General features: G+C 65.8%; 4 protein-coding genes across 8 annotated transcripts; 2 read left to right on the top strand and 2 right to left on the bottom strand.

The window, feature by feature from the left end:
- The first annotated feature begins 45 nt into the window (after window positions 1-45).
- On the top strand, window positions 46-2,396 carry CCDC137 (coiled-coil domain containing 137). Its single transcript, XM_064466962.1, has 6 exons — window positions 46-191; window positions 548-675; window positions 883-1,096; window positions 1,429-1,511; window positions 1,642-1,721; window positions 1,933-2,396. The coding sequence occupies exons 1-6, from the start codon at window positions 61-63 to the stop codon at window positions 2,146-2,148; spliced, it is 852 nt and encodes a 283-aa protein (XP_064323032.1). The 5' UTR covers window positions 46-60; the 3' UTR covers window positions 2,149-2,396.
- A 2,007-nt stretch (window positions 2,397-4,403) lies between these two features.
- On the bottom strand, window positions 4,404-11,216 carry GPRC5C (G protein-coupled receptor class C group 5 member C). 5 transcript variants are annotated; one of them, XM_064466922.1, is made up of 5 exons: window positions 10,975-11,216; window positions 6,612-7,670; window positions 5,891-5,985; window positions 5,486-5,632; window positions 4,404-5,218 (listed from the first exon to the last, which is right to left on the bottom strand). In XM_064466922.1, the coding sequence occupies exons 2-5, from the start codon at window positions 7,627-7,629 to the stop codon at window positions 5,186-5,188; spliced, it is 1,293 nt and encodes a 430-aa protein (XP_064322992.1). In that variant the 5' UTR covers window positions 7,630-7,670; window positions 10,975-11,216; the 3' UTR covers window positions 4,404-5,185. The 5 variants fall into 5 exon arrangements, with proteins under 5 accessions (XP_064322992.1, XP_064322995.1, XP_064322994.1 ...); XM_064466925.1 differs by having other exon boundaries at window positions 11,095-11,175; XM_064466924.1 differs by lacking the exon at window positions 10,975-11,216 and adding an exon at window positions 9,749-9,833.
- Window positions 11,217-12,637: 1,421 nt separating this feature from the next.
- GPR142 (G protein-coupled receptor 142) lies at window positions 12,638-16,359 on the bottom strand. Its single transcript, XM_064466888.1, has 3 exons — window positions 16,214-16,359; window positions 14,715-14,870; window positions 12,638-14,213 (listed from the first exon to the last, which is right to left on the bottom strand). The coding sequence occupies exons 2-3, from the start codon at window positions 14,848-14,850 to the stop codon at window positions 13,345-13,347; spliced, it is 1,005 nt and encodes a 334-aa protein (XP_064322958.1). The 5' UTR covers window positions 14,851-14,870; window positions 16,214-16,359; the 3' UTR covers window positions 12,638-13,344.
- A 2,967-nt stretch (window positions 16,360-19,326) lies between these two features.
- BTBD17 (BTB domain containing 17) lies at window positions 19,327-23,180 on the top strand. Its single transcript, XM_064467042.1, has 3 exons — window positions 19,327-19,580; window positions 20,870-21,146; window positions 21,499-23,180. The coding sequence occupies exons 1-3, from the start codon at window positions 19,412-19,414 to the stop codon at window positions 22,577-22,579; spliced, it is 1,527 nt and encodes a 508-aa protein (XP_064323112.1). The 5' UTR covers window positions 19,327-19,411; the 3' UTR covers window positions 22,580-23,180.
- The last annotated feature ends 21 nt before the right edge of the window (window positions 23,181-23,201 follow it).

The raw sequence follows: 23,201 nt of genomic DNA, 5'->3' as shown, positions 1-23,201 counted from the left end.
TGAGCGTTGGAGGGAAGCCGGAAGTGGCGGAGGGGTGGCGGCGTGGGGAGCGGAGGGGCCATGGGTCGGGGACCGGGACCGGGACCGGGACCGGGACGGGGCAAGAGACAGAGACCGGGACCGGGCAGGGGCAGGGGACAGGGACAGGGACCGGCATCAGGGCGGGGACCGGCCGCCCCGCACCGCGGCAGGTCAGTGCTTGGGGGATCTGGGGGTGGCGCCCGGCTCGCCGCCGGTTCGGAGCCCGGTCCCACACGGGCGGGATCCGGCGGTCCCCAGGGCAGACGGGGGCTTGGCGGGGGCCCCGCTTCCGGGAGCTGCGTCCCGGTGTCCCACCGTGCCCGGGCCCGCTGGTACTTCTCCAGGTACCGGTGCTCCGGTACCCTGCCATGCCCCGGTCCCGGTACCCGGGTCGGTGTGTCCCCCTGCTCTCGTGTCCCGCCGTGCCCGGGTCCCAGTGTTCCACCATCCCCGAGGCCTGGTGTCCTGCCATGCCCGGGTCCAGGTGCTTCAGGACAGGTCTCACACGCTATTCGTTCTCTCTCAGGAAGGAGAAGATGGACAACATGAAGCCCAAGCACCCCGACGAGCAGGAGATCCCCTTCCGCCTGCGGGAGCTCATGAGGAGCCGCGAGGCCATGAAGCGCCCCAACCCCGGGAAGAGGCGGGCGGCAGGTGGGGCACGGAGCTGGCCTGGGCAGGGGTGCTCGGGGCCTGGCCGAGGAGCCCGTGTGCACCCCGCGGTGCTGCAGTGCAGCTGGAGGCAGCTGGATCCTGCAGTGGGGCGTCGTGCCCCCGCCAGTGATGTCCCATCCTTGCCCTGCCAGTGGGAGGGAACCCCCAGATTGTCACTGCTGTAGTAATGTCACCCGTCTCTCCTAGAGAAGAAGCAGCAGCAGCCCAAGTCAAAGGGCCCCAAGGCCCCAGGAGATGTCCCTGTGCCCAAGTTCAGGAGGGGGAAGGGCGAGTCGGAGCGTTCCTACATCTGCCGCATGGAGCAGGAGGTGCAGCGTGTCCTGTTCCTCACCAAGAATCAGCTGCAGCGGGAGCCTGAGAAGGAGGCGACGGCACCAGAGAAGTCCAAGAGGAAGAAAGAGTGAGAGCAAGGCCAGCGTGGCTGCCGGGGCTGGACGGGGTCAGCCCAGGCCTGTGCCCCAGACTGATGCTGGGTGTCTGGTGGGTGCTTCGCCAGTGCTGCAGCGCAGGTCCAGCATCCAGCAGCGACTCAGGATGTGGGTGGAGGGTTGTGGGCCTCGTCTCCACAGGGCCAAATCTCTGGAAGCAGCCACAGACCTTCTTCACTTTCCTGCTGCTGGGTTGGAGCTGGGGGGAGAGCTGTGGGGCCCCATGTTTTGGGGGGATCCTGTGGGGTAGGAACTCATTTGCTCCCTGTCTGGTCATGAGTCCTGTCGTAACGCAGCTCTTCAGGTTTCAGAAAAAGAAGCTGGAAAAATTGCGGAAGAAAAAGGAGGAGAAGAAAGAGGCCATGCTGGAGAAGAGCCTGTTCCAAGGTGGGTCTGGTGCAGCACGGTGGCTGGAGTGACCCCGTGCCCTGGCAGCGTGTGGAGAGGTGGGACCGAGCTGGAGCTGCATGTCCTGGGAAGCTCCTGCCTGATGCCACCTCCTGCTTCTCTCTCTTAGACACGGTGGCGTTCGGTGAAGTAGTTACGCAGCCGCCCATGATCACTTCGCGGCCCAGGGGCCGGGTCCCCACAGAGCAGGTGAGCTGCTGGGGAGTGATGCCTCCCGCCCCTCGGCCGTGCCCTCTGATACCTGCAGATCTGGGTTGGACCCAGTTCGTGTCACCTTTGGGCTGGAAATCAGGCCTGGAAGGTCAGCAGTGACCTCAGCCTCCTGGTGACAGTTCCTCAGAGCTTAGTCCTGGGTTTTTCATCCTTCATCCTTCCTGACCTGTCCCATTTCTGCCTGCAGGCTGGACGGAAGCAGCTCCTCCTGACGTCTTGCCTGGGCCAGAGCCAGGTGTCCCAGGTGTCCCCGGCAGCACCGGTGTCGATGGCTCGCCAGCGCATCGTGGAGGAGGAGAGAGCACGTGTCATCCAGGCCTACAGGGACATCCAGAGGCGCAAACAGCAGCAGCGGGAGGCAGAGCGGGGCAGTGCCCAGGCCGGATGCAGGGTCCCCCGCTGAGCCTTGCCTGGAGAAGCTGGGCTTCCCTGGTCCCAGCGAGAGTGTGTAGGCAGCATTCAGGCAGCATGGGACTCTGGGACTCGAGTGGGACAGTTGTCCTGACCCTGCTCTTCTGTTGCCATTGCCAAGCCCTGGGGCTCCCCACAGCCCTGTACCCCAGCTCGGGGCACCCCACGGCCTCAGTGCCAGAGCTGGGACCCCTGTGGTGCCACGGACCTGCTTGTAGTAAAAGTACCATTGAGTTCTGATGGTGTGAGCACGTCTGTGCCTCCCTGAGCTGCCCAGCTTCCTTCCTGCGCGGCGGCTGGGAAGGGTCATTGCCGTGCCGGTGTGTGTGCGGCTGTGCCGGGCAGCGTGCCGGCAGATGGCGGCCCCGGCTTGCCGTGGGCGTGTCGTCCCTGTCACTGTGGGCTGGCCCTGGCAGGGCTCTGGTTAGGGGCAGGACGCCTGTTGCTGAGCCTCGAGAGAGACCCCAGTGCCTGGCCATGACCACTCTGGCTCCCACCTTAGCTCCCAGTTGGAGGAGAGTGAGCCGACCCCTGGGGACATGGAGCATCCCACAGGACTTACCTGCACGGTGTCACTTTCCTCTGTTGTCACCACTCAGGGACTCTGTGTAAGCCCTTAGTCTGCAGCCATGCTCACCCCTCCCCTCAGCATTGCCACCCAGCCTGGCACTGCCCACATCCCTGCCTGTCCCCGGCAAACACCCCAGGTCACTGATGCCTGATTTTGGCTTTTCACTGCACCATCACAGTGACTGTGGTGCCTTCCCTGCTGCCAGGGATATTTCCACACCAACCCCGTGCTGCCCAGCACAGCCGTGATGCCCCACGCGATCCAGACCTGGCACACACCGCGTCGGGACTGAGGCCCCCAGCTCCTGGCCCTCGGCGGGGCGGGCCCAGGGGCTGCTCCCGGCACAGCACAGCCCACGTCTGCCCACGGGGCCAGCACGGCAGCTTCACCTGCATGGGACAAAGGCAGTGCTGTTCAGCGGCCCCGTGCCGCGGTGCCTGCACAAAGCATTGCCTGTTGGAGCAGGGCCGGCCCCGGCTCTGCGGCCGGTGCTGACGGCAGCCGGTGGGATCCCAGGCTTCCGGAGGGGCTGGGGCCAGACACGGGGAGCGGAGCCACCGGCAGCTGTGCTGTCCCCTGCCAGAGCTGAATGGGGACGGTCTTTGCCCTCATTTTTCAGGTGACTCTGCTGTCCCTGGGGGTGTCACCCCTTTCCTTGCACCCCAGGAAGGCAGGACTCTGCTGTACTGTGGCTGGGGACTGCAGTGTCCCACGCATGGGCTGGGGGCAGCTGCTGCAGCAGCCCAGCTCAGCCTAGCTCAGGGGCCCTGCAGCATGGTGCAGTGCCGTGCTGTGCCATGCCAGCAGTGGTGAGGAGGGCACGCTGCTGTGGTGGCAGCCCTGGGGACCTCAAGTGCCTGGTGCTGCCTGGAGACGTCCCCGCTGCCAGGTGGCACCAGGTAAACACAGGTGACGCAGTGTGGGCACGGCTGGATTGTGCTGCAAAGAGCCGGCTCCCATGGCTGTCCCCAGCCTTTGGGGCTGTGCCTGCCCTGCAGTGTCCCTGCAGCCAGGAGCGTGGGCACGTGCCGGCTGGCAAGGGCAAGGCTGGGACATGGCACGTGCCAAACTTTTGCTCATGCATCCCTCATGCGGGCACCACGGCCACACACAGCCCTTGTGCCTGCAGCCCTGCTGTCGCCAGCCCGGCTCCAGCTCAAGGAGACCAGGTTACCCACCTGCCCCCACGGAGCCATTTCATCCCCTGAATAATTCATGGCACTGCCATCCATGGCCACAGGCTTCCTGCCCAGCAGGAGAAATCACTGCAGAGGGGAAAGGCAATCTGAGCAGGAGAAACCGCTTCCGACCTTGGCATGTCCTCCGTGCCGTGCCACTTCCCGCCTGGCAGCCCATCTGCCTGTGGGCTGCCGGTCCCACGCTGCCTGCCCTGCCGAGGCTGTCTGCCCTGGGCCCAGCGGCCCCATCTGTGTGCCTGGCACTGGTGCATGTTGCCACAGGGCGATGGGCAGCAGGGGTTGGGGCTGAGGGGTGCTGAGGTCCCTGCCCTGAGCCCCACCTTGCTCCCCGCTGCTCCCCAGGAGTAGGACGTGGGACTGAGCCTGCCGGCACTGTGGCAGAAGCCCTTGGCCGTGACATGGCCAGGGATGGAGGAGCAGCTGGTGGCACGGCTGGGTACCCCCTCCCCATCAGGGGCTGCCTGCAACAGCACCGCATAGGAAAAACCACCTTTATTGAGGCTGACCTGAGAAAAAGGGGGAAGAGGAAGAACGACAGAGAAAGCCACGAGGACGGTGAGGGGCCCAGCTCCCTCCCTGCTCCCTGGGAGGGATCTCTGAGCCGCGAGGGGGGAAGGCACCAAGAAGGTGGCCAGAGCCACAGGGGGGTTCAGGTCCCCAGCCCCAGCAAGGCACTGATTCCCCCAGACCCCGAGCAGCCCCCCTTCCCTGGCAATTGGGAAACTGAGGCACAGCAGAAGCCAGGGCTGGGGAGCGCTTTGTGTCACCTTATGCCCTGTGGTGGGACAGTGCCAGCCCCGCTCAGGGCCTGTGATGTCCCCAGGGCTGGCGAGGGTCAGCATGGAACCAGGGGCTCAGTGCTGGGGGAGCCCTGGGCAGGAGTCCCACTGGCTCCCTGACTTCTTGGTGGCAGATGGTCCCTGGCCCAGAGGGGACGGGATGTTCATGTGTCATGATGGCAGCAAGGGGATGACTCAGGGTGGCCCCGTGGGAGCCGGTCCTTGCAGTAGGGATGGCAGCAGGGACGAAGGTGTCCAGGCAGAGCTGGTGGCTTGCAGGTGCCATGGCCAGGCGGGATGGGCAGGCAGAAGCACTGTCTCTGGGACTGTGTCCGGGTGTCCCTTGCACAGGAACCAGCTCCAGCCGCTGGATGGGGTGGGATGAACATGGTAGGGAGGGACGAGGCTTGATGAGACCTCAGGAGCGGGACGGTGGGACCGCGGATGTGCCAGCGCTGCGGGGCCTGTGCCACGGGGGCTTCACCACCGGTTCCTGCTGTATGGGGACTGCACCTGTGGGAAGAGCAGGATGGTGCTGGGTGGCATGGTCGTGGAGGTGCTGTGGCACAGGCCGGCAGACCCGGCTCTGGCACCGGTGGGGAGGTACAGCCACACTCGCCCCCACGCTGGCTTGTCCCAGGGCACTGGGGTGCCAGGCAGAGCCATCCCTGTCCCTGCCCTCCCACGGGAGATGCTGTGGCAGGGATAGACTTTGCACCCAGTCGTGGGCTGGACATTGGTGCCCACTCTCCCGCCCACATGCGTTGCACATTAACCCACCTGGCAGCTCCTGCCATCCCGCTGGGCGCCGGCGTGTCGGGCCTGTGCCGCAAAGGCGTCCTCGGCTCGCAGCGTCGAGCTGGCACTGCCGGCTGCTGGGCTGGCGGTGGAGGCACGGGGCAGGATCACGTCGTAGGGACCTTCGGTCTGTGGGGCAGAGGAAGGCGGGCTGCAGAAGCAGCAGGAGCACCCCTAGCCCCACGGGATCCCAGGGAGAAAGGCAAAGGGTGACTTCCCCCAGCAACCTGTGACAGCAGTCCTTGGGACATGGGGGCCAGGGTAGGGTCCCCACAGAGCCCCCCCAAACCCTGGCCCCCTTCCCAGCCACTCTGGTTGAAAGCCCGTCCATCAGGCAGGATGCAGCTGCCCCTGGAGAGCCTGGCTGGCCAGTGGTACCACACTTACCGGCCCCTTGTGCATCAGAGCCATCTCGGTGGGCTGGTAGACACTGGTCAGCAGCTGCCCGTTGTAGCCGCTGTATGGGGACACCGGCTTCTTGGCTGTAAAGAGACGGGGATGGTGAAGGGCAGGAGGGCTCCCACAACCACCCCCACCCCACTGGGGAGCCACTCCTTGTTAGTAGGTTTAATGAGCTGACTCAGCAACTGGCTGCTCTGTACCTTTCCCAGTGGACAGGAGGGATGTCCCAAGAGTTTGCATCACCGTGCTCCTGGCACAGCCCCTGCATGGCCAGGGTTTATTATTGTAGGGTCTCTTGGGAGGCAAGGTGGCATGGGTGCTGCTCAGGAGCACCCACCCTGCCCTGTGGGCTGCAGACACCTTTGCTTGGGCAGGGCTGGTGCTCACCTGCTGGTCCCCACTGGGGCAGCTGACACTGCCCTGTGTTACCGTAGGGTCTCGCGAGCACAGCAGCTGCCTGGGGTGGAGGGCCAGGAGCCATGGGCACCCCACGCCAGGGAGGGAGCACCCCTGCAGCCGCTGAGCTCAGCCCAAACCGGTACACCCAGCCCAGCAAGTTTCTAGGAGCCACAACGGAAGGCGTCAATCCCGGGCAGGTCGCGGCCAGACGTCGCGCCGCCCGCCCGCCGCTGCCAGCCCCGGTGCTGGTGCCCGCTGCCAGCCCCACTGTGGGGCAAGAGGGTCCCTGGTGAGCCCTGGCGCCTACCAAAGGAGGGCTCGTCCATGGAGAAGGCTTTGTTCTCCACAAACATGCTCTGCGACTTCTGCTCCTTAAGGATGGTCTCGTAGCCCACCCCACGTGTGGGGTAGACATCATCCTCAAAGGCCTGCTCGGAACCCCGCCGTGTCATGTGCGTCACCTCGGGGATGATGTAGAGGAGGAGGAAGGTGCAGGCATTGGAGACCAGCGCAATGGCCAGCGTAGGGTCATCCCAGCCGGGCTTCTTGCCTGCATGCTGGTTCCCATAGAGGTACATGGCCATCCATGTCACCCAGATGGCCATGGAGAGGCCGGTGGTGGCCAGGATGAAGGCGCTGTGCTTGCGCCAGTGGCCATAGCGGCCACAGAGGGCCGTCCAGGCAGTGCCGAAGGCAGCCACCAGCAGGAACATGACGTAGATGAGCGCCATGACGAAGTCAGCATCTGCCAGCTGGCAAGGGTCCGGAGAGCCACCCTCCCGCCGCGCCACCGTGATGATGAGCCACTCGGCATTGATGATGACCTCCACCAAAGTGAGGAGCAGGGCCACCGCCAGCGTCACCCAGCTCTGCAGGCCCCGGTTCCTCCGTGCCAAAAAGTTGAGGGCCACGGCATGCGCCAGCAGGCAGGAGAAGCAGATGCTGAAGAGGACGCCGAAGAGGAAGCGGCGGGAGGTGCAGGTGGAGAAATCCGCCCCCACAATGAAGTCAAACGTCAGGCAGAAGAGCCCAAAGGTGCCCAGAAGAAAGAAGACCTGCGTGGCCACCAGGGTCTTCTTCTGGGGTTCCTGCACGAAGGGCAGGCTGGCCACCAGGACAATGGTGAGCACAAAGCTGGTCACCACGCCGAGGCTGGCCACGGCCTCCAGCACGATGCCCCAGGCTGCTGAGAGGTCACAGAGGTTGTAGTAGAGGGAGGAGAGGTCCTTGCCGCAGCCCGAGGGAGGGGTGGTCTGTCCACTGGTGGTGGGGAGCAAGGCCAGCAGCACGCAGGTGGCTGCAGGTGGCACTGCCACAGCACCCATCCTGCACCGTGGTGCGGGCACCGAGCGGGCGTCCAGGGACCCTGTGGGAGAGAGGGGGCATTAGGAAACCGGGACCGGGGCCGCAGCTCAGCTCCTGGCACTGCCTGTGCCATCTCCAGGGCTTGGAGCATCCCTGCCCGCAGTCCCCGGCTGCGCATCCCTCCCGCTGGCCCACGGCAAGCAATTGCATCCTGGGGAGCCCTGTCTGTGCCGGCACAGCCGAGCCCACCCCAGCACAGCCCAAAGCAGCCCCAGGCGGGACCAGGCAGACATGTGTCCTTTGTCAGCTCCTTGCCTGGAGGCTGGAGGCAGCTGAGTGGGGCTCAGGCCCCTCTGTGCCCCACACGCTCCCTCCTGACATGGGGTTTCTTTGAGTGCAGGCAGCTCTAGGACTGTGCTGGTCCCTTCCTCTGGTGCGGGGAGCAGGCAGCACTGTGCCCGCTGGCTTCCCCAGGAACACCGAATGCGGGCCTGGGCTAGACGGCAGTGGTAATACCCAGGAACGAGGCTGTCCCCTTGGCTTGTCCCCACACGCCAGCACGTTCCCCTTTCCACTTCTGTCCCACTTCCCTCCTTCAGCTCCGGGCACTGACCCAGCACAGGTCCTGTGTCCGACGCTGCCAGCCACTGGCACGCAAGCAGCTGCAGCCTGGCACGGCGCGGCACGGGCACGGCACGGCACGGGGGCTCCAGGTCCCCACTCCTGTGGCCCTGGGGAGCACGGGGTGGGCACGGGGAGGAGGAAGCAGCGAGGAAGCTGCAGCCCCGCTGCTTGGGGGGTGGAAATCTGGCAGGAGACCTCCGGCAAGGTGACCCCGGGCTGGGGCGGTAGTGGTGCCCGGGGCTGGGACCCCCCGCTCCCCCAACGGCACCCGGAGCCCGGGCAGCCCCCGCACCCGGGGCCGCCGGTCCGAGACGGGGACAGGGACCCCCGCACCGCGTTGGGACCGTGCGCCCACACCCGCCGGTTGTACCGGCTTCCCCGCGCCCGGCCCGGCCGGTACCCCCGCCTCTCCCCGGCGGCTCCGGCCCGATCCCCCGCACCCCTGGCCCGCTTCCCACGCACCTCCCGGCCAGTACCGGCCCGGCTCCCCGGTGTTCCCGACCGGTACCGGACCCCAAACTTGGCCAGAACCGCCCCCAACTCTCCGGCCAGGCGAGCCCGCGGGGGCGGACGGTTCCGAGTCCCGGGTCCCGATCCGTTCCCGTTACGGTTCCCGGTTCCCGCCAGGGCTCGACTCCCCCCCCCCCGGCCCCGCTCACCGGCTCCAGCGCCCGGTGCCCGGCCGCGCCGCTCGCTCCCGTGCCGTGCCGTGCCGTGCCGGCGGGCGAGCCCCGGTCCCGCAGCACCGCGCGCGCCTGCCCGGCCCCTCCCGGAGGTGCGGCTCTGCCCGGGGCCGGCCGGGACCTGCCTCGCCGCCTCGGGCGGGGGGACCGGGCCGGGGTCCCGCACAGGGCGGGGGTACCTGCCCTGGGGGCACGGAGAGGGCCGGGAGCGGGGCCAGAGACCGGGCTGGAGCGGGGGGGGGTGTCCATACAGGAGCCCACCTGGTCATCAGTGCAATGAGTCCGTGGGGTCTCAGCCCAGAGGAGCTGGGTCAGACCGGCCCTGCTGAGCTCAGGGGGGAACCCTGGGGAATGGGGGACAGAATGGGGGACCTGTGCCAGGGCAGCATCACCCACACGGGGCCTTGCACCGACCTCCCCTCCGTGCTGGGCCGGCGGTACCTGGCTGGTGGGTGGGCACCCAGGTGGGAGCCAGGAGCGGGGCCCTGCGGGCAGCCCCGCTGGGTAAGGATACACTGGCTCCTGCCGGGAAGCCCCGAGGCACAGGCCTGGAGGGGCCTCCCGGAGGAATGTCAGCTGATGGCTAAAGCCGGAGCCCTTGGCAGGGCAGCAGGGCCCCTGAAAAGCCCTTCCTGCAGGGGACCGGGGGCCCAGGGCAGCCCTGACCCAGGGTCAGCACATGGGTGTCAATGATCCCTGTCCCGGCAGGAGTGGCTGTGTACCCTGGGGCTGGGCATGGGCACCCTGCAATCACCCCATCCCTGGGGCTTGGGGACAGGGAAAAGCCTCAGGAGACTCGGGGTGCCCTAGGGGACCCAGGGCCCTGCCAGACCTGGGGGAGGTTTCCAGGCAGGCACTGCTATTTTGGGAGGGTGAAGCAAGAGGGTGAAGGATGCAGACGAAAGTTCAACGTGCCTCCGGCAGGTCCTCCCCCAGCTCAGGCCAGGATGAAAACAATCCGAGGAGAAAGGGAGGCAGAGCTGGAGCCAGCAGCACCCATGGCACGAGGACCGGCACCCGCCAGAGCCCGCAGGGAAGAGACAGCATGTCTGGGCTGGGTGCTGCACCTGCTGCCGCCATCCCTCCAGTGCAGGGGCCACCTGACCTCCTGCCCTTCATCTTCCTAAAGAGCGTTTAGCTTCAGGACGGTATTTAGGGGAGGATCATCTCTCCCTGCTGGGGCACGTGCACAGGCGTGTGCTCTAACAGGGGCACTAGAGCAGGGTGGCATGGATGGAGGGGCTCCACAGCAGCCTCTCGTGCCTCAGTTTCCCCGGGGAGTCAGGCTTCAGACTCACAGGGCCTGACAGTAGACCCCGCTCTCCGGCAAAGGCTCAGCCTTGGATAACCGGTGCCAGGAGCGCGGGCTGGCTGCCCTGCCGCCCCCGCACCGGCGCTGACCCAGGCCCAAGCCGCAGAGAGGCCATGCTGCACGCCGCTTCCTGCCGGCTGCTTCCTTCCGCCGCGAGGGGCCGGCGGGTTTCCCGGCTGCTGACTCAGCATGAGCCCCCCACAACCCCTGCACCCGCCGTGGGGCCGATGGCAGGCGTCCGTCCTGCCGAGGCTGCCCCATGGCCACACAGCTTTCACCCTCACGTTCCCCTGCATGGTGGGTGATTTCCTCCCCACTTCTTGTGGGGACCCTCTTGGCTTTCCAGCTGCACGCCCCTGGGGTTTTTGTAGGTCCTACAGAAACACCCCGCCAGGGAGGCTGTGGGGTAGGTGGGATGTGACACCACCATGTGCTGGCTGCCTTGCAGGGACCAACCGTGGGCGGTGAGGGACTGGCTGCCCTCAGTCCCCTCCTGCGGCCAAGTGCCGGGGTGGTTGGTGCCTGGCACAGCCCTTTCAGCAAGGGCAGAGCCTGGCCTCAGTGCCCCAGGTGGGCTGGGGACCGCGCTCCCTGTGGTGGGACAGGGCAGAGCCGGTCCCTCCGGCACAGCAGCTGCGGTGAGAGGCTGGAACGCAGCTTAGCATTGCAGTGGGACCTAAGCCAGGCTTCCCTGCTGGCGCACTCCGAAAACATCGGCACACCGGGCGCATTTTTTCCGGGCTTACCTTTCCTACGGAGCCGCAGGGCCGGGCGGCTGGTGTGGCTGGCACGGTGGCGTGGCTGGCACGGCGGTACGGCTGGCACAGCGGCACAGCCGACTGAGTCCCGTCTCTGTGGCAGCTCACCTCAGGAAGGCGAGAGCTGTACCTGGGGCTGGGGGGGGGGGCCCCACTTGCCTTCCCAGCTCCCTCCCTGTCGCTGTCGTTGCTCAGGCTGGGGCTGGGGAGCTGTTTTCCACCCAAGCCGGTTCTGTCCAGACCGGAGCCCCCCTTGCTGCCGGCGGACGCGGTCAGCACATTTCCACCTCCCTCTCCAAGTAAATAAGAGCTGGTCAGCGAGGGGGGGCCGGCAGTGGCCCTGGACTGCTGCAAACGGGGCTGGAGCTCCTGCCAAATGGTGTCCTTGCTGGCAGAGCCCCCCTGCCTTGTGGCCTCTCCAGCCCTGGTGAAGGGCCCTGGGGTGGGATCTGGCCCTGGAAGCCCCCAGGGACGGGTGCCCGTGGGGTGGGAGGTGCTGGCCAGGTTAATATCTAATCTCTTCCCAGTCCTGCTCTCCTTGCATGCCAGAATTAATGGAGCGAGCACCTCCCAGGTACCACCCGCGCCACCAGGTCAGAGTTTAACCCTGTCACTGGGCATATGGGCAGAGCCGGATCCTGCCTGGTGTAAGGCAGCACCGCTGGCAGGGTCTGCCCTAGCAGGGGACTGATCAGCTGCGGGGCCCCGTGTGCATCGTGGGCAGGCGGGTGCATGTTGGTGTGGGTCAACCCCACGTCCCAGGGGTTGTGGCTGATCCCACATGCTCCGGGGGCAAACACTGCACCCCGTCTCAACCCCGGTGCTGGGCACAGCCGGGGCGCAGCGGCGTGGGCACGGGGAAAGCCCAGCAAGTGGGGGCAGGGTCTCTGTGCCCACCCTGGGGCAGCGCAGATCCCCTGGGGGAAGCTGGCTGAGCCCCTGCTGCCGAGGGCAGCCCCCGTGGGTGCTGTCCTACCCAGTCTCTGGGGAATTAGAGGGGAAAGACTGTTTTGATTGGGGGTGGATTACGGTAAGGACCTTATGGGGGAATTAGAGTGGGGAGCGGGGTGGGCAGGGCTGGTGTGGGGGCTGGGGATGCTGCGGATGCCAGCTCCCTGCCCCCGGGCTGTGCCACCTCCGCAGGGCGTCCCGTCCCTGCCCTCTGGTGGCAGCTGGGGACAGGCAGGCTGGCACGGCATGGCTACTCGCCCAGCGTCGCACCAGCTTGGCACTGGCGTAAATGGGAGGACGGCACTGGTGCTGGGTGCACTTGAAGCAGGGGGGCATCAGGAGCCCCCTCCCTTGCAGCTGGCGGGACATCCTGCACCCTTGCGTTGGGGTGCACCCGGGGTGCCTGGGGGCTACAGCCTTGCAGGGCGCCTCTCCTGGGTGTCTGGGGAAATAATGGGTGGGGGCTGGCTCCTGCAGAGCACAGAGCTGGGGTCTTACCCTGTGCCCAGGGCCCGCAGCTGGGGACACTGGACCCCGTGGACACTCCCTCCTAGCACCCCACCAGGGCAGGAGCACTGGGGAGGGCAGCGCTGAGAGCTCAGGGCTGAGCAGAGGGACCCTCTGCCAAGAGGTGCTGGTGCAGGTTGTCCCCATCCCAGCCGCTCGCAGGGAGCCGGACCCAGGCAGAGTTTTGGTCTCAGCACAGCAGTTTATGGAGAAACAACTGTCCCACAGGCACCCAGTGGGCACCATGCCCCTGCCAGGGCCTGCAGGAACTCACCTGCACCCATCACCCCTCACCACAGGGCAGCCATGCCCGCTGGGTTTCCCAGGACCTTCGGTGTGTTGGTTCAGCATGGGCTGGAGCTGATGCAGGAGAGCAGCCGAGAACATGGCCACACTCCTTGGTCATGGCCAGCCATGGAAGCCCCATGAACACCACAGCTGCAGGGCCAGTGAGGAGCCCAGCCTGGGGGTATGTGTGGAGCAGGCAACAGCTCGGCCACTGAGCTGGGGCATGTCTTTGATGCCTCGTGGCTGAGTTTCCTCAGGGCCCGAACACCAACTGAGGGACTGAGCACAGGCAGGGCTGAGCTGCCTCTCCCAGTGGGGCTCAGGGAGTGGGCAGGGGTCCCTGGGGTGCAGCGGGTGCTGCCACCAGGCAGGACAGCCCAATGGCCCCAAAAGAGCGCAACCTGACAGCTGGGCACAACCGCCTCCTCTCGTCACTACCACCAGCACCTGCGTTAATGCCCAGCTCTGCGGAGGGCGGGCGTTGCAGGGGCAGTGTCCCCAGGCCAGGGTCTCGCCAGGCCCCAGGGCGATGCATGGGGCTGGGTGAGCACTGGGATCCCTAGCTGAGTGCTGCTCTGGCTGGCAGCAGTCCCGGCTGGCAGCAGCTCCAGCTCAGAGGGCTGTGCTGGCCAGCAGCTCCAGTGGTTTCAGGGCTGGAGGTGGGAAGCGACCACTGCCAGACCTGGGGCTGTGCCGGAGGTGGACCCGGAGCACCTCGCCCACTGTGCGACGGAAGGTCTGGCTGACGAAGCAGTAGAGGAAGAAGTTGAGGGTGGTGTTGAGCATGGCCACCATGTTGGCGATGTCCAAGGCCAGGTGCACACGCCAGTCCCTCTTGACTGAGGCCACGTAGAGGTGGCAGATCATGACGATGGTCCGGGGAGCCCAGAGCACTATGAAGGTGGTGGTGACAGCCAGGAGGAGGGCCATGGTCTTGCTTAGGTGGGGTCGCCCACCCCCTGAGCACCTCCGCTGCTTCAGCTTGCAGATGATGATAGAATTAGTGGCCAGGAAGATGCTGCAGGGCAAGAAGTAGATGGTGACGCAGTGCACCCACTTGAGCACCATGTCCAGGGCCGTGGGGGGGTCAGCATCACGCCACACATCCAGCCACCAGTAGAAAGGGATGCCTGTGGCCAGTGCCACAGCAAAGACGGCCGCAATGATTTTGCGGGTACGCTGTGGGTAGGAGACGGTACGGTACCGCAGCGGGTGGCAGAGGGCCACGTAGCGGTCCACGGTCAGAAGGACGGTGACCCAGATGGAGGCATGGTTGGCCGTGAACTCCAGCACATTGACAGTGTGGATGAAGGCACTGGGAACCGCCCGGGCCAGGATGGCTGTCTGCAGGATGAAGCCCACAAAGACAATGAAGACCTGGGTGAGTATGTCAGAGGTGGTCAGGGCCAGCAGGTACCAGTATGATGATTTCTTGGTCCTTGTGGCAAGGCGGGACAGGGCCACAGCAGTCAGGATATTCACTGGAGGGAGGGGAGCGATGTGTGGTGGTGAGACCCTGGGGCTCATGGCCTCCCCACGCCCAGCACACAGGACCCCAGGCTGCCCAGGTTCTCCACGGGCCACAGGGTGAGCGGCCCCAGGCCCTGGCTGGGGTGCGGAGCTATAAATATCATGGTGAGGTGGGGATTTGCTGAGCTGATTAATCTGTTCTGTCAGCCCAAGCAATGCAAATACCATCTGTCCCTGCTGCTGCAGCACCTGCCATGTGGGGCTGGGCTTTAGAGCCGGGCACCGCAGCTGGGGCTGGCCCTGAGGCCAGGGGGGCTGTGGGGAGCAGGCTGGTTTCCCCCACCTCTGAGGACTCTACCCCCCATCCCCAAAAGCCCTGGGGCTGGGACAGGAGCTGAGGCTCTGCTGGCAGCAGAAGGCACAGGCTGGGCTCAGGATACACAGCTTGGAGGAGGCAGGATGCGTGCTGCCTCCTGTGCTCCCAGGCAGCCCCCCCGCCCCAGCCCCCTCACCTGGCAGACCCAGCCCCAGCAAGACGCTGTAATACACGATGGGGAAGATGCCGACCATGCAGGGTGACCGCTCTGGCTCCGGCCATGCCGCCTCACCACCCCACACCACCGCTGTGCTGTTGGGTACTGGGACCATTGCCTTCCACCACAGATCAGCTGCAAGGGGAGATAGGGAGTGTCAGGGAGCATTGGGGGACTAAGGACCCCCGTGGCACCCAGGTGGGGGCTCAGCTGGGACATGGCACAGGGGGCTTAGTATGGGTTGGCTCCAAAGGGTGCAGTTGCCCCAGCTCTGCCACCATGCCTGCCTGCGATGACACTTTTTGGAGCTGCCCGTTGTCCACAGATGCTGCGGGACAAGGGACCCAGGATCCTTCCCCCGCGGTGATGCTGGGGCGACGGTCCCTATCCCCACAGCGGAGGGTGGCCCTGCTATCTGAGATGCTATTTCTTTATCCCCCTGGCTCCGCTTATCACCCTGAAGAAAACCGGATTAAAACACCGTGTTCCTGGGTGGCTGCCAACTGGGTGAGGCCCTGGCTCCCGGCCCGGGCTGGGTGTCACCCGCCAGGACCCAGCGGTGACAGGGAGGTCCCAGGGGTGCTGGAGGGGGGTCCCAAGGGTGCCGAGGAGGGTCCCGGGGCGGGTTGGCCATCTGCAGCCTGCCAGCCGGGCTCTTTGCCAGCTTCTCAGGCAAGTCCGCATGGGGCAGCAGCCCTGCCCGCGCCCCGCGCCCGGATCGGGCCCACCATTCATAAATCCGGGCGGCACCCCCCGCCCCGAGCTCTGCGCTTCTATTGGCTAGAGGCGGACAGGCTTCACCCAATCAGAGAGGCGTCCTGCAGGAATAAGGAGGCCAAACCTGAGCCTTGCGTTCTGATTGGACAGAATCGCCCCCTAATTAGCATCTCCCTGTCCCCAGTCCGGGGATGGGGAGATACCGTCATCGCTCGGGTCCCAGTTCCACCCTGGCCCCACAGGGCCCCCAAACTGGAGTCACCGCACAGCCCCGACGGCTCCGGGGTTGGGGGGCACGTTTCCCCTCCCCGTTGCTCCCGTTCCGGGACCCCCCCAGCGATGGATCTGCCCCCACCAGCAGTGCCTGCGATGGGGGGGCACTGGGAGCCCGGGCGGGGTTTGTCTTTGAGCTCTGCACCCCGCCGGGATGGCAGCAGGGATCCTGAGCAGAGCCCCGGGCTGGGTGGGAGCCTGGTGCGGGGCGGGGAGGGGGGTGGTGTGGCACGGACGGGGGGACACGCACAGGGAGATGCTAATTAACTGCAAATTAGATCTGGCTAATCAGCAGGGGCAAGTCCAGTCCCTTCATGTCCCCCAGGGAACCGGGACATCGATCGGGCTGCAGCTGCTGCGGGAATGCATTAACCCTTTCCCAGCCCTGATCCCGTTTGCTCTGCAGGGGGGTCTGGGCCCAGTCCGGTCCCCCCTTGCCCTCTGCCCGGGGTCCCACTCCCCAGGCGCTGTGGGAGATGGGCTCTCACCTTGGTGGCCCCTGTGCCACCCACCAGGCGTGTGGCACCACCTTCCCTGGGCCCGGAGAGCCACCGGTGTCCGTGTCCTTGTGGACGGCTGTGTCCTCGCCGGTGGCTGCGTCCCCACTGGTGGCCGCGTCCCCTCCAGCACCCACAGCATCGCACAGCCTCCTGGGGCGCGAGGGGTGCGGGGCGGAGGGAGAGCGGCGTGGGCAGAGCCGCAGGCTGGGCTAGCGGGGCAGGAGGACGTCCCCGGACCTCGCTGCTCCCGTGGGTGCCAGGGGTGGGGTCACCTGGGAAGGCTGTGCCAGCCCTAAGTAACTACGACGGAGCTCATCCCCGCTCCAGAGCAATAGGGATGGTGGTCTGGGTACTGAGGGACAGCTTGGGCCCCCTGTTATACCCAAAAGCCTGGATCACCAAGCTGGGGTGCATTGTTCCTGCGCCCGGATCCCCAGCGCCTCTCCTTTGGGTGCTGGACCCCCAACTTCTGCCGGGTTTGCTGCACACCCTGAGGTGGGCTGGGGCTGGGCAGAGGTGGGTGTGGGCAGGCAGGGCTGCCCAAGCCTGGTGAGGTGCTGGGGGCTGGCACAGGTCCCCCAGCCCCTGCCCTCTGCAAGCAGGCAGCCAGGGAGCACGGCTGCCTCTGGGGCCTCAGAGAAATGGGTGGGGCGTGCTGGTGGCCCAAGCAGGAGGGAAAGCCTGTCCGTGCCTCAGTTTCCCCACCAGCACAGGTAGGGGTGGGAAGGCTAATGTCCCCTGCCCATCCCTGGGGTCACCTAGTCCCCTGACTCCTGCCCTCCCTGGTGTCCCCCAGCCCACAGGGGCGATGCCCTGCACACAGCCGTGGGGCAGCAGGAGCCGCCTGGTGCTGGTTATTATGGTGAGCCACCCCTCCACCGCCTCAGTTGCAATTACTGGAGCCAGCACAGCTGCTCTCTCCACCTCACCAAGGGCTGGGGATGGATGCTCTGGTCGCCCCCAGCACCAGCACCATGGTCCCCCACATTCCCCCTTGGCCCACAGCCCATGCCACCCTGCCCTGTGGCCAGCTGATGCCCCCACGGGGGACACAAGGGTCCCTGGGCTGTAGGGTGCAGCCTGGGCTGGCACCGTGCCGGTGGCTCGCTGGGCGCAAGCTCCCCGCAAGCTGTTGTTTTGCAGACAGGTGGTTAAATGAAGCGTCAGTGGATACGGTGAGCCATTAACCATGGTGTGCTGGGGCGGGGGCCCCTCGCCCCCCCAGCCAGTCTGCAATCACTGATTGCAGCGAGGAATGCTTGCCTGGGCTGTGCGCTCTGCTTGCACGGTGCTCTTGGGGCTCCCCTGCCCACGAGGCCACAGAGGTTGAGCCCCAGCCCCACAGCAGGCATGGCATCGCCTGTCCCTGCGAGGGGTTGGGGAGCCCTGGGAGCGTGGCACAGTGATGTCTGGGCAGCTTGTCTGCAGCCTCTCCACCCATGGATCAGGGTGAGATGGGTAATCCCCACCCCCCCAGGAGCTGCAGGAACATCTGTCCACATTCAACATCTGGAGACCCTGTCTAAGCCTGGGCCCCTCACCCCCCCTCTCTGGCCACGACTGCACTTGGGGATGGGACTCCTCAGCCCCATGTCACTGTCTCCACTCCCATGTGAGCCCAAAGCAAACCTGTCCTCAGAAGCCCTCGCTGACACCAAAGCACCCCTGGCCACAGTGGCAGCACCGTGCCAGGGCCAGGCAGGCTGATGCAAAGGGGCAGATGTACTGAGCATCCCCCACTCAGCTGGAGTCCCCTTGCCAGCACAGAGCCCTGGCCACCACCGCGCTAACCCACCACATGCACCGATGGCCACCTTTGCCCTGTGAACTGCTCACTCCCTGTCCCACTGGCTGCAGCATGCCGTCCCTCCTGCTGCAGGGTGCTGGTGCTGGCAGCACCGGCTGTGGCACAGCATCCCCCCGTGGGTCCCAAGGAAGGAGCGACCAGGGTGTGAAACAGGCGCCAGCCACACCGCGCTGTCACCTCGCTTGGCAGCTGAACACAGAGCTGCAATACCACAGGGTCCGGCAGTAATTCCATCAGCCCAGACAGATACTCAATAACCAGGAACAGTTAATATTCCCCCACGCAGCTCTGGCACTGCCACACACTGAAGGTCACAGCATCTCCCCGGTGGTGTCCCCAAGAGCAGGGGGCCTAGGCGCTGCCACCCGCAGCATACGGGGTCCTCCTGCACCCCCGAGGTGACCTTGCACAGCGGTCCTGGGGCTGAGTGCGGTGCCCAGCAGCTCCTGCCCGGGGGCACCAAGCTGCAGGGCAGGGGGAACTCCTGCCCAGCATGGACCCCCCCACTGCCTTCATGGGGAGCCCCAGCAGTGGGTAAGGGGCTGCCATGCCAGTGCAAGCTGGGCTACCACCATCTGTCCCCCAAGCCGCGTCCCGTTTGGGAGTCCTGGTCCTGGATCCTGACCTCATGGTGCCACTGGGGCCACAGCCAAAAATGGGGTGTGGACACCCCCTGCTCCCACCCCGCTTGCTCAGGCTGTGCCAATGAATGCTCCTGCATAGAGGGGTGCCCATCTGCCACAGTGGGGCGGGGGCACCCAGCACCACACCCAGCCCCATGCCTGAGCCACACCGGCCCTGGTGTGTTGCACCAGGGCCGCGGGGGGGTGGGGGGCAAACACTACCCCAGCCCCATTGTGAAGCCCCTCAAGAGCCGTCAGGGCAGGCGAGATGCCAGAGGAGGCCAGCACAGGGCACTCGCGCTGCGCAGGCAGCCTCTTGGCTGCAAAGGCTGGGAAAAGGGCAGGCAGTTCCTGCCGGCAGCCCGGATGCCATGGTGATGGGCTGATGCCGACATGAATACCCATGAGCTGGGGGGAGCGAGGAGGCCACGCCGAGCTGTGCCCTGAATGCAAAGACCCTGCTGCCTCGTTCCAGCAGCACAAAGAGCTGCGGCCATGCATGGGGCTCCGGCACGGCGTAGGGCTGCAGCGCAGCACGGCAGCGCCCGGCAGCAGTGGGAGCAGGTGGCAAATGGAGATGCCCCCATGCTGTGCCGGAGCTCACCAGGGCACCCCGTCATGCCACCCCGGGGTGTGGGGCTGGGGTCTGGGGTCAGGGTGGGATGGACAGGGACTGGAAGTGGTTCCCCTGGTAACGGCCGGTCCCAGTTTCCACCAATTGATGTGACGGCGCGGGCGTGTGGGCTGGGAGGGCTCATGGCCTACATAAGCACCAGACGGGCACTGTGCGCCCGTGCTGTGCCGAGACCCGGCAGATGCGCTTGCAAAGCCATGGCCAGGCTGACGGGCGCCGGGCCCGTGGCCGCCCACCGCTGGGGCTGCACCGCCACTGCCTTCCTCTTCCTCCTCCTCACCGTGCAAGCTGGTAAGGGTGGCCATGGTGGGGGGAGGCAAGGAGGGGTCCCCGTGCCGTGGGTCCTGCTGCCCTTGCTGGGTGCCAGGGTGGGGCTCAGCCACAGTGCGTGTATCCAGTGATGCCCATGGGAGGATGAGCATGGCTCTCCAGCAGCCGTTGTGGCACCTGGGGAGGGATGGATGTGGCTCCTGGGTGTGCTGTGACCCACGGCCATGCCCCACTGCACCCGAGAGGTGCTGCTGGCAGCAAAAGCTGGGCTGTGCTTGCTGCTGCCTGCGGAAGGCTTGGTACCATGGGGCGAGGGGGTCCCAATTCCCTTCCCCATCTTTGCTCAGCGGGGCTTAAACCGGTGCTGGGAAGGGTAATCTGCTGGATCAACAGCTGGCAAGACTGGGATTTGAGAGGAGGGATGGGGCCAAATTCACACTGGGGAAAGGATGCTCTGGTAAGGGGGTGAAAATTGTCCCAGGCATGAGGGAGAGGAGAAGAGGGTGGAAGGCTCCTTACACCTGCAGGAGCACGGAGACCCCTGTCTTAGTCCCTATCCCCAGTGGGAGCCTGGCACTGTGGGAACATGGACATGGGGGGACGGTCACCCCCTGGTGCATGCCCAAGCCAGGACCAGGCTTGGCAGCTGGCACACACAGCTGGAGGAGGGGAGTAAAACTTGGCTGGGCAGGAGGCGCCAGTTCACGGCGTCAGTGAGGAGGCAGGGATCACACCGGGAGCAGGCACAGCACTGCAGCTGCCTGCTCAGCATCACCGACCTGCAGCGATGCTGAGGCAGCTGGTGTCCCCAGGCTGCTCACACCATAGGGACCCCATTGCTGGGTTTGGAGGCAGAGTGTTCCTGGCCCCTCGTGCCCGCTGGCTCTTGTGTGCCTTGTGTGTCAGTCTGGGATGCTGGGGGTCCGGGGCGATGCCTAGGGCTCGCTCTGCCTGCAGCAGGGTTGGCAGACCGGGCTGTGAGCCAGCGCTGCCCAGAACAGGGCCATTTCCCAGCACGCCCCAGCTTGGGACAAGGTGGTCTCACCCCTTCTGCTGCAGAAAAGCAGTTTGTTGGCTCCTAAAGACACAAATGTCCCCTTGTCCCCTCATCCTCCCCACACCCTCTTGGCACCAGCCACCCCTTTGATGCTGGGTGGCGCAGATGGAGGATGTGCACAAAGCCAGGCTTCCCCAGCTCCTTGTTAACCATGCATCACCCCACAGCTGGGCCCCACCCCACTCTGCTGTGCCCCAGCACCCCGTGCCCAGTTCTTGGGGTGCAGCACTGGGACAGTCCCATCTCCCCACAGCCCAGAAAGCCGACCTTAGTGGTGATGCCACGGCGGCCACCATCAACCACTCACTGACGCTGCTGCAGCGGCTGCAGGAGCTGCTGCAGAATGGCAATGGCAGCGATTCGGTGCTGCGGGTGCGCACAGCCACCTCCGATGAGGCCAAGGTCTTCCACACCCACCAGCTGCTCCTCAGCCTCCAGAGCGAGGTCTTCGAGAGCCTCCTGCGCAACCAGAGCGTTGTCACCCTGCATGAGCCACCTGAGACTGCTGCACTCTTTGAGAAGTTTATCAGGTATGTGGGGACCCCATGGGATGGGGACATCAGGAGGGACGCGGCTACCCTGGGGACCATGGGAACCCCATGGGATGGGGATGTTGGGAGGGATGCAGCCAAGGAGGTGGAATATTCTCTTGGGGACCATGGGGACCCCACAGGATGGAGATGCCCAGAGGGGTGCAGCCAAGGAGGGAGGATGATTACTTGGGGATTATAGAGCCCCCATGGGGTGGAGAAGCCTGGACGAATGCACCCAAGGAGGGAGGATTCTCCCCTGGGGACTGTGCTGCTGGAGCTTGGGGCTGTGTGGCGGATTGGGAAGGGGATGGGGGGGACAGCAGTGTCACCGCCTCGCTCTCTGCCCCAGGTACCTGTACTGTGGGGGGGTCTCCATCCTGCTGCACCAAGCCATCCCCATGCACCAGCTGGCCAGCAAGTACCGGGTGTGGGGGCTGCAGCGTGGCGTGGCCGAATACATGAAGACCCACCTGGCGAGCGAGTCAAGCCAGGGCCATGTGGTGGGCTGGTACCACTATGCCGTGCGCATTGGGGACGTGGCGCTGCAGGAGAGCTGCCTCCAGTTCCTGGCCTGGAACCTCTCGGCTGTGCTGGGCAGCGCAGAGTGGGGCTCAGTGAGCGTGGAGCTGCTGCTGCTGCTGCTGGAGCGCTCCGACCTGGTGCTGCACAGCGAGCTGGAGCTCTACACAGCCGTGGAGGGCTGGCTGGGCCGCCGGCAGCCCGAGGGTCCTGTGGCCGAAAGGGTGCTGCGCGCCATCCGCTACCCCATGATTGCGCCCAGCCAGCTCTTCCGGCTGCAGGCGCAGTCGGCGGTGCTTGCGCGGCACTACAGCGCGGTGCAGGACCTGCTCTTCCAGGCTTTCCAGTTCCATGCTGCCTCCCCCCTCCATTTTGCCAAGTATTTTGATGTCAACTGCAGCATGTTCCTGCCTCGCAACTACCTCGCGCCCAGCTGGGGCTCCCAGTGGGTCATCAACAACCCGGCGCGGGATGACCGCAGCACTAGTTTCCAGACCCAGCTGGGTCCCAGCAGCCATGATGCCGGTAAGCGGGTGACCTGGAATGCCCTCTTCTCGCCACGCTGGCTGCCCGTCAGCCTGCGCCCCGTCTACTCGGACTCAGTCTCGAGCGCCGTCCAGGCAGTGCGCATCGAGGACGGTCGCCCCCGGCTCGTCATCACCCCGGCCATGAGCAGCCCCGACTTTGCCGGTGTCAGCTTCCAGAAGACGGTGCTGGTGGGCGTGCGGCAGCAGGGCCGCGTCCTGGTGAAGCATGCCTACAGCTTCCACCAGAGCTCGGATGAGGTGGCCGACTTCCTTGCCCACGCGGACCTGCAGAAGCGCACCTCTGAGTACCTCATCGACAACTCCCTGCACCTCCACATCATCATCAAGCCTGTCTACCACTCCCTCATCAAGGTGAAGAATTAATGAGGCAGAGCCAGGTCCCGCAGCTGGACTGGTCCCAGCCCCGCATGGGGGCTCGTTCTTGGTCCTCCTGCTCACAGGTAGCCAGAGGTCTCTGTGCAAGGGGGCCCTGGGGCAGTTCTCTGCTGCCCACCCCTCCCTGATTGTCCCCCCGCCACATCCCATCCCCATCGCTGTCCTTGAGTGCCTGCGGGGAGCTGGGGATAGGGGACATTGGGACCCCCCCAGCCCTGTGCGGGTGGTGCAGGGGGTGAAATATGCAACCCACTGCCACAGGTGCAACCCCATCCTGGGCTCACAAACCCAACAGGCGAGAAGATGGGGACAAAGACAGCCTGTCCCTCCTCGGATACCACCCCTGTGGCACTGGGGTCCCTCTGTGCAGGCAGTGAGGCCATGGTGCTGGGTCTGGCTGCTGGCATGGGTACCCCAGCAGCAGCACCCCAGGGCTTGGTGATGAGCTGGGTGTGTGCCCAGGCTGGTGTGGGTGGTCTGGCTGCCTCCCCAGGCAAGCGAGCCTTGGGGGGCACCGTCCCCACTCACAACCGGCAGCTGCCCCATCCCTGCCCGGGCATGGGCGCCCCCCCCCCCCTTCCTAATAAAAGCAGAAAACAAGCATGGGGTG

Source organism: Phalacrocorax carbo, chromosome 16 (genome assembly GCF_963921805.1).
Source record: "Phalacrocorax carbo chromosome 16, bPhaCar2.1, whole genome shotgun sequence".
In the NCBI taxonomy this organism is placed as follows: domain Eukaryota; kingdom Metazoa; phylum Chordata; class Aves; order Suliformes; family Phalacrocoracidae; genus Phalacrocorax; species Phalacrocorax carbo.
The sequence above is the reverse complement of the archived record's forward strand: the minus strand, read 5'-3'. Positions and strand labels throughout refer to the sequence as shown.

What these genes read in the sequence shown, in the direction of transcription:
- CCDC137 (XM_064466962.1), top strand. Translation starts at nt 61, where the DNA reads ATGGGTCGGGGACCGGGACCGGGACCGGGACCGGGACGGGGCAAGAGA. An exon ending in GCCGCCCCGCACCGCGGCAG is followed by an intron (nt 192 to 547) that starts GTCAGTGCTTGG and finishes GTTCTCTCTCAG; the next exon opens with GAAGGAGAAGATGGACAACA. An exon ending in GGAGAAGAGCCTGTTCCAAG is followed by an intron (nt 1,512 to 1,641) that starts GTGGGTCTGGTG and finishes TCTCTCTCTTAG; the next exon opens with ACACGGTGGCGTTCGGTGAA.
- GPRC5C (XM_064466922.1), bottom strand. Translation starts at nt 7,629, where the DNA reads ATGGGTGCTGTGGCAGTGCCACCTGCAGCCACCTGCGTGCTGCTGGCC. An exon ending in CATGGACGAGCCCTCCTTTG is followed by an intron (nt 5,986 to 6,611) that starts GTAGGCGCCAGG and finishes GTCTCTTTACAG; the next exon opens with CCAAGAAGCCGGTGTCCCCA. An exon ending in CTCTGATGCACAAGGGGCCG is followed by an intron (nt 5,633 to 5,890) that starts GTAAGTGTGGTA and finishes TCTGCCCCACAG; the next exon opens with ACCGAAGGTCCCTACGACGT.
- GPR142 (XM_064466888.1), bottom strand. Translation starts at nt 14,850, where the DNA reads ATGGTCCCAGTACCCAACAGCACAGCGGTGGTGTGGGGTGGTGAGGCG. An exon ending in GCTGGGGCTGGGTCTGCCAG is followed by an intron (nt 14,214 to 14,714) that starts GTGAGGGGGCTG and finishes CCCTCCCTCCAG; the next exon opens with TGAATATCCTGACTGCTGTG.
- BTBD17 (XM_064467042.1), top strand. Translation starts at nt 19,412, where the DNA reads ATGGCCTACATAAGCACCAGACGGGCACTGTGCGCCCGTGCTGTGCCG. An exon ending in CCTCCTCACCGTGCAAGCTG is followed by an intron (nt 19,581 to 20,869) that starts GTAAGGGTGGCC and finishes ATCTCCCCACAG; the next exon opens with CCCAGAAAGCCGACCTTAGT. An exon ending in CTCTTTGAGAAGTTTATCAG is followed by an intron (nt 21,147 to 21,498) that starts GTATGTGGGGAC and finishes TCTCTGCCCCAG; the next exon opens with GTACCTGTACTGTGGGGGGG.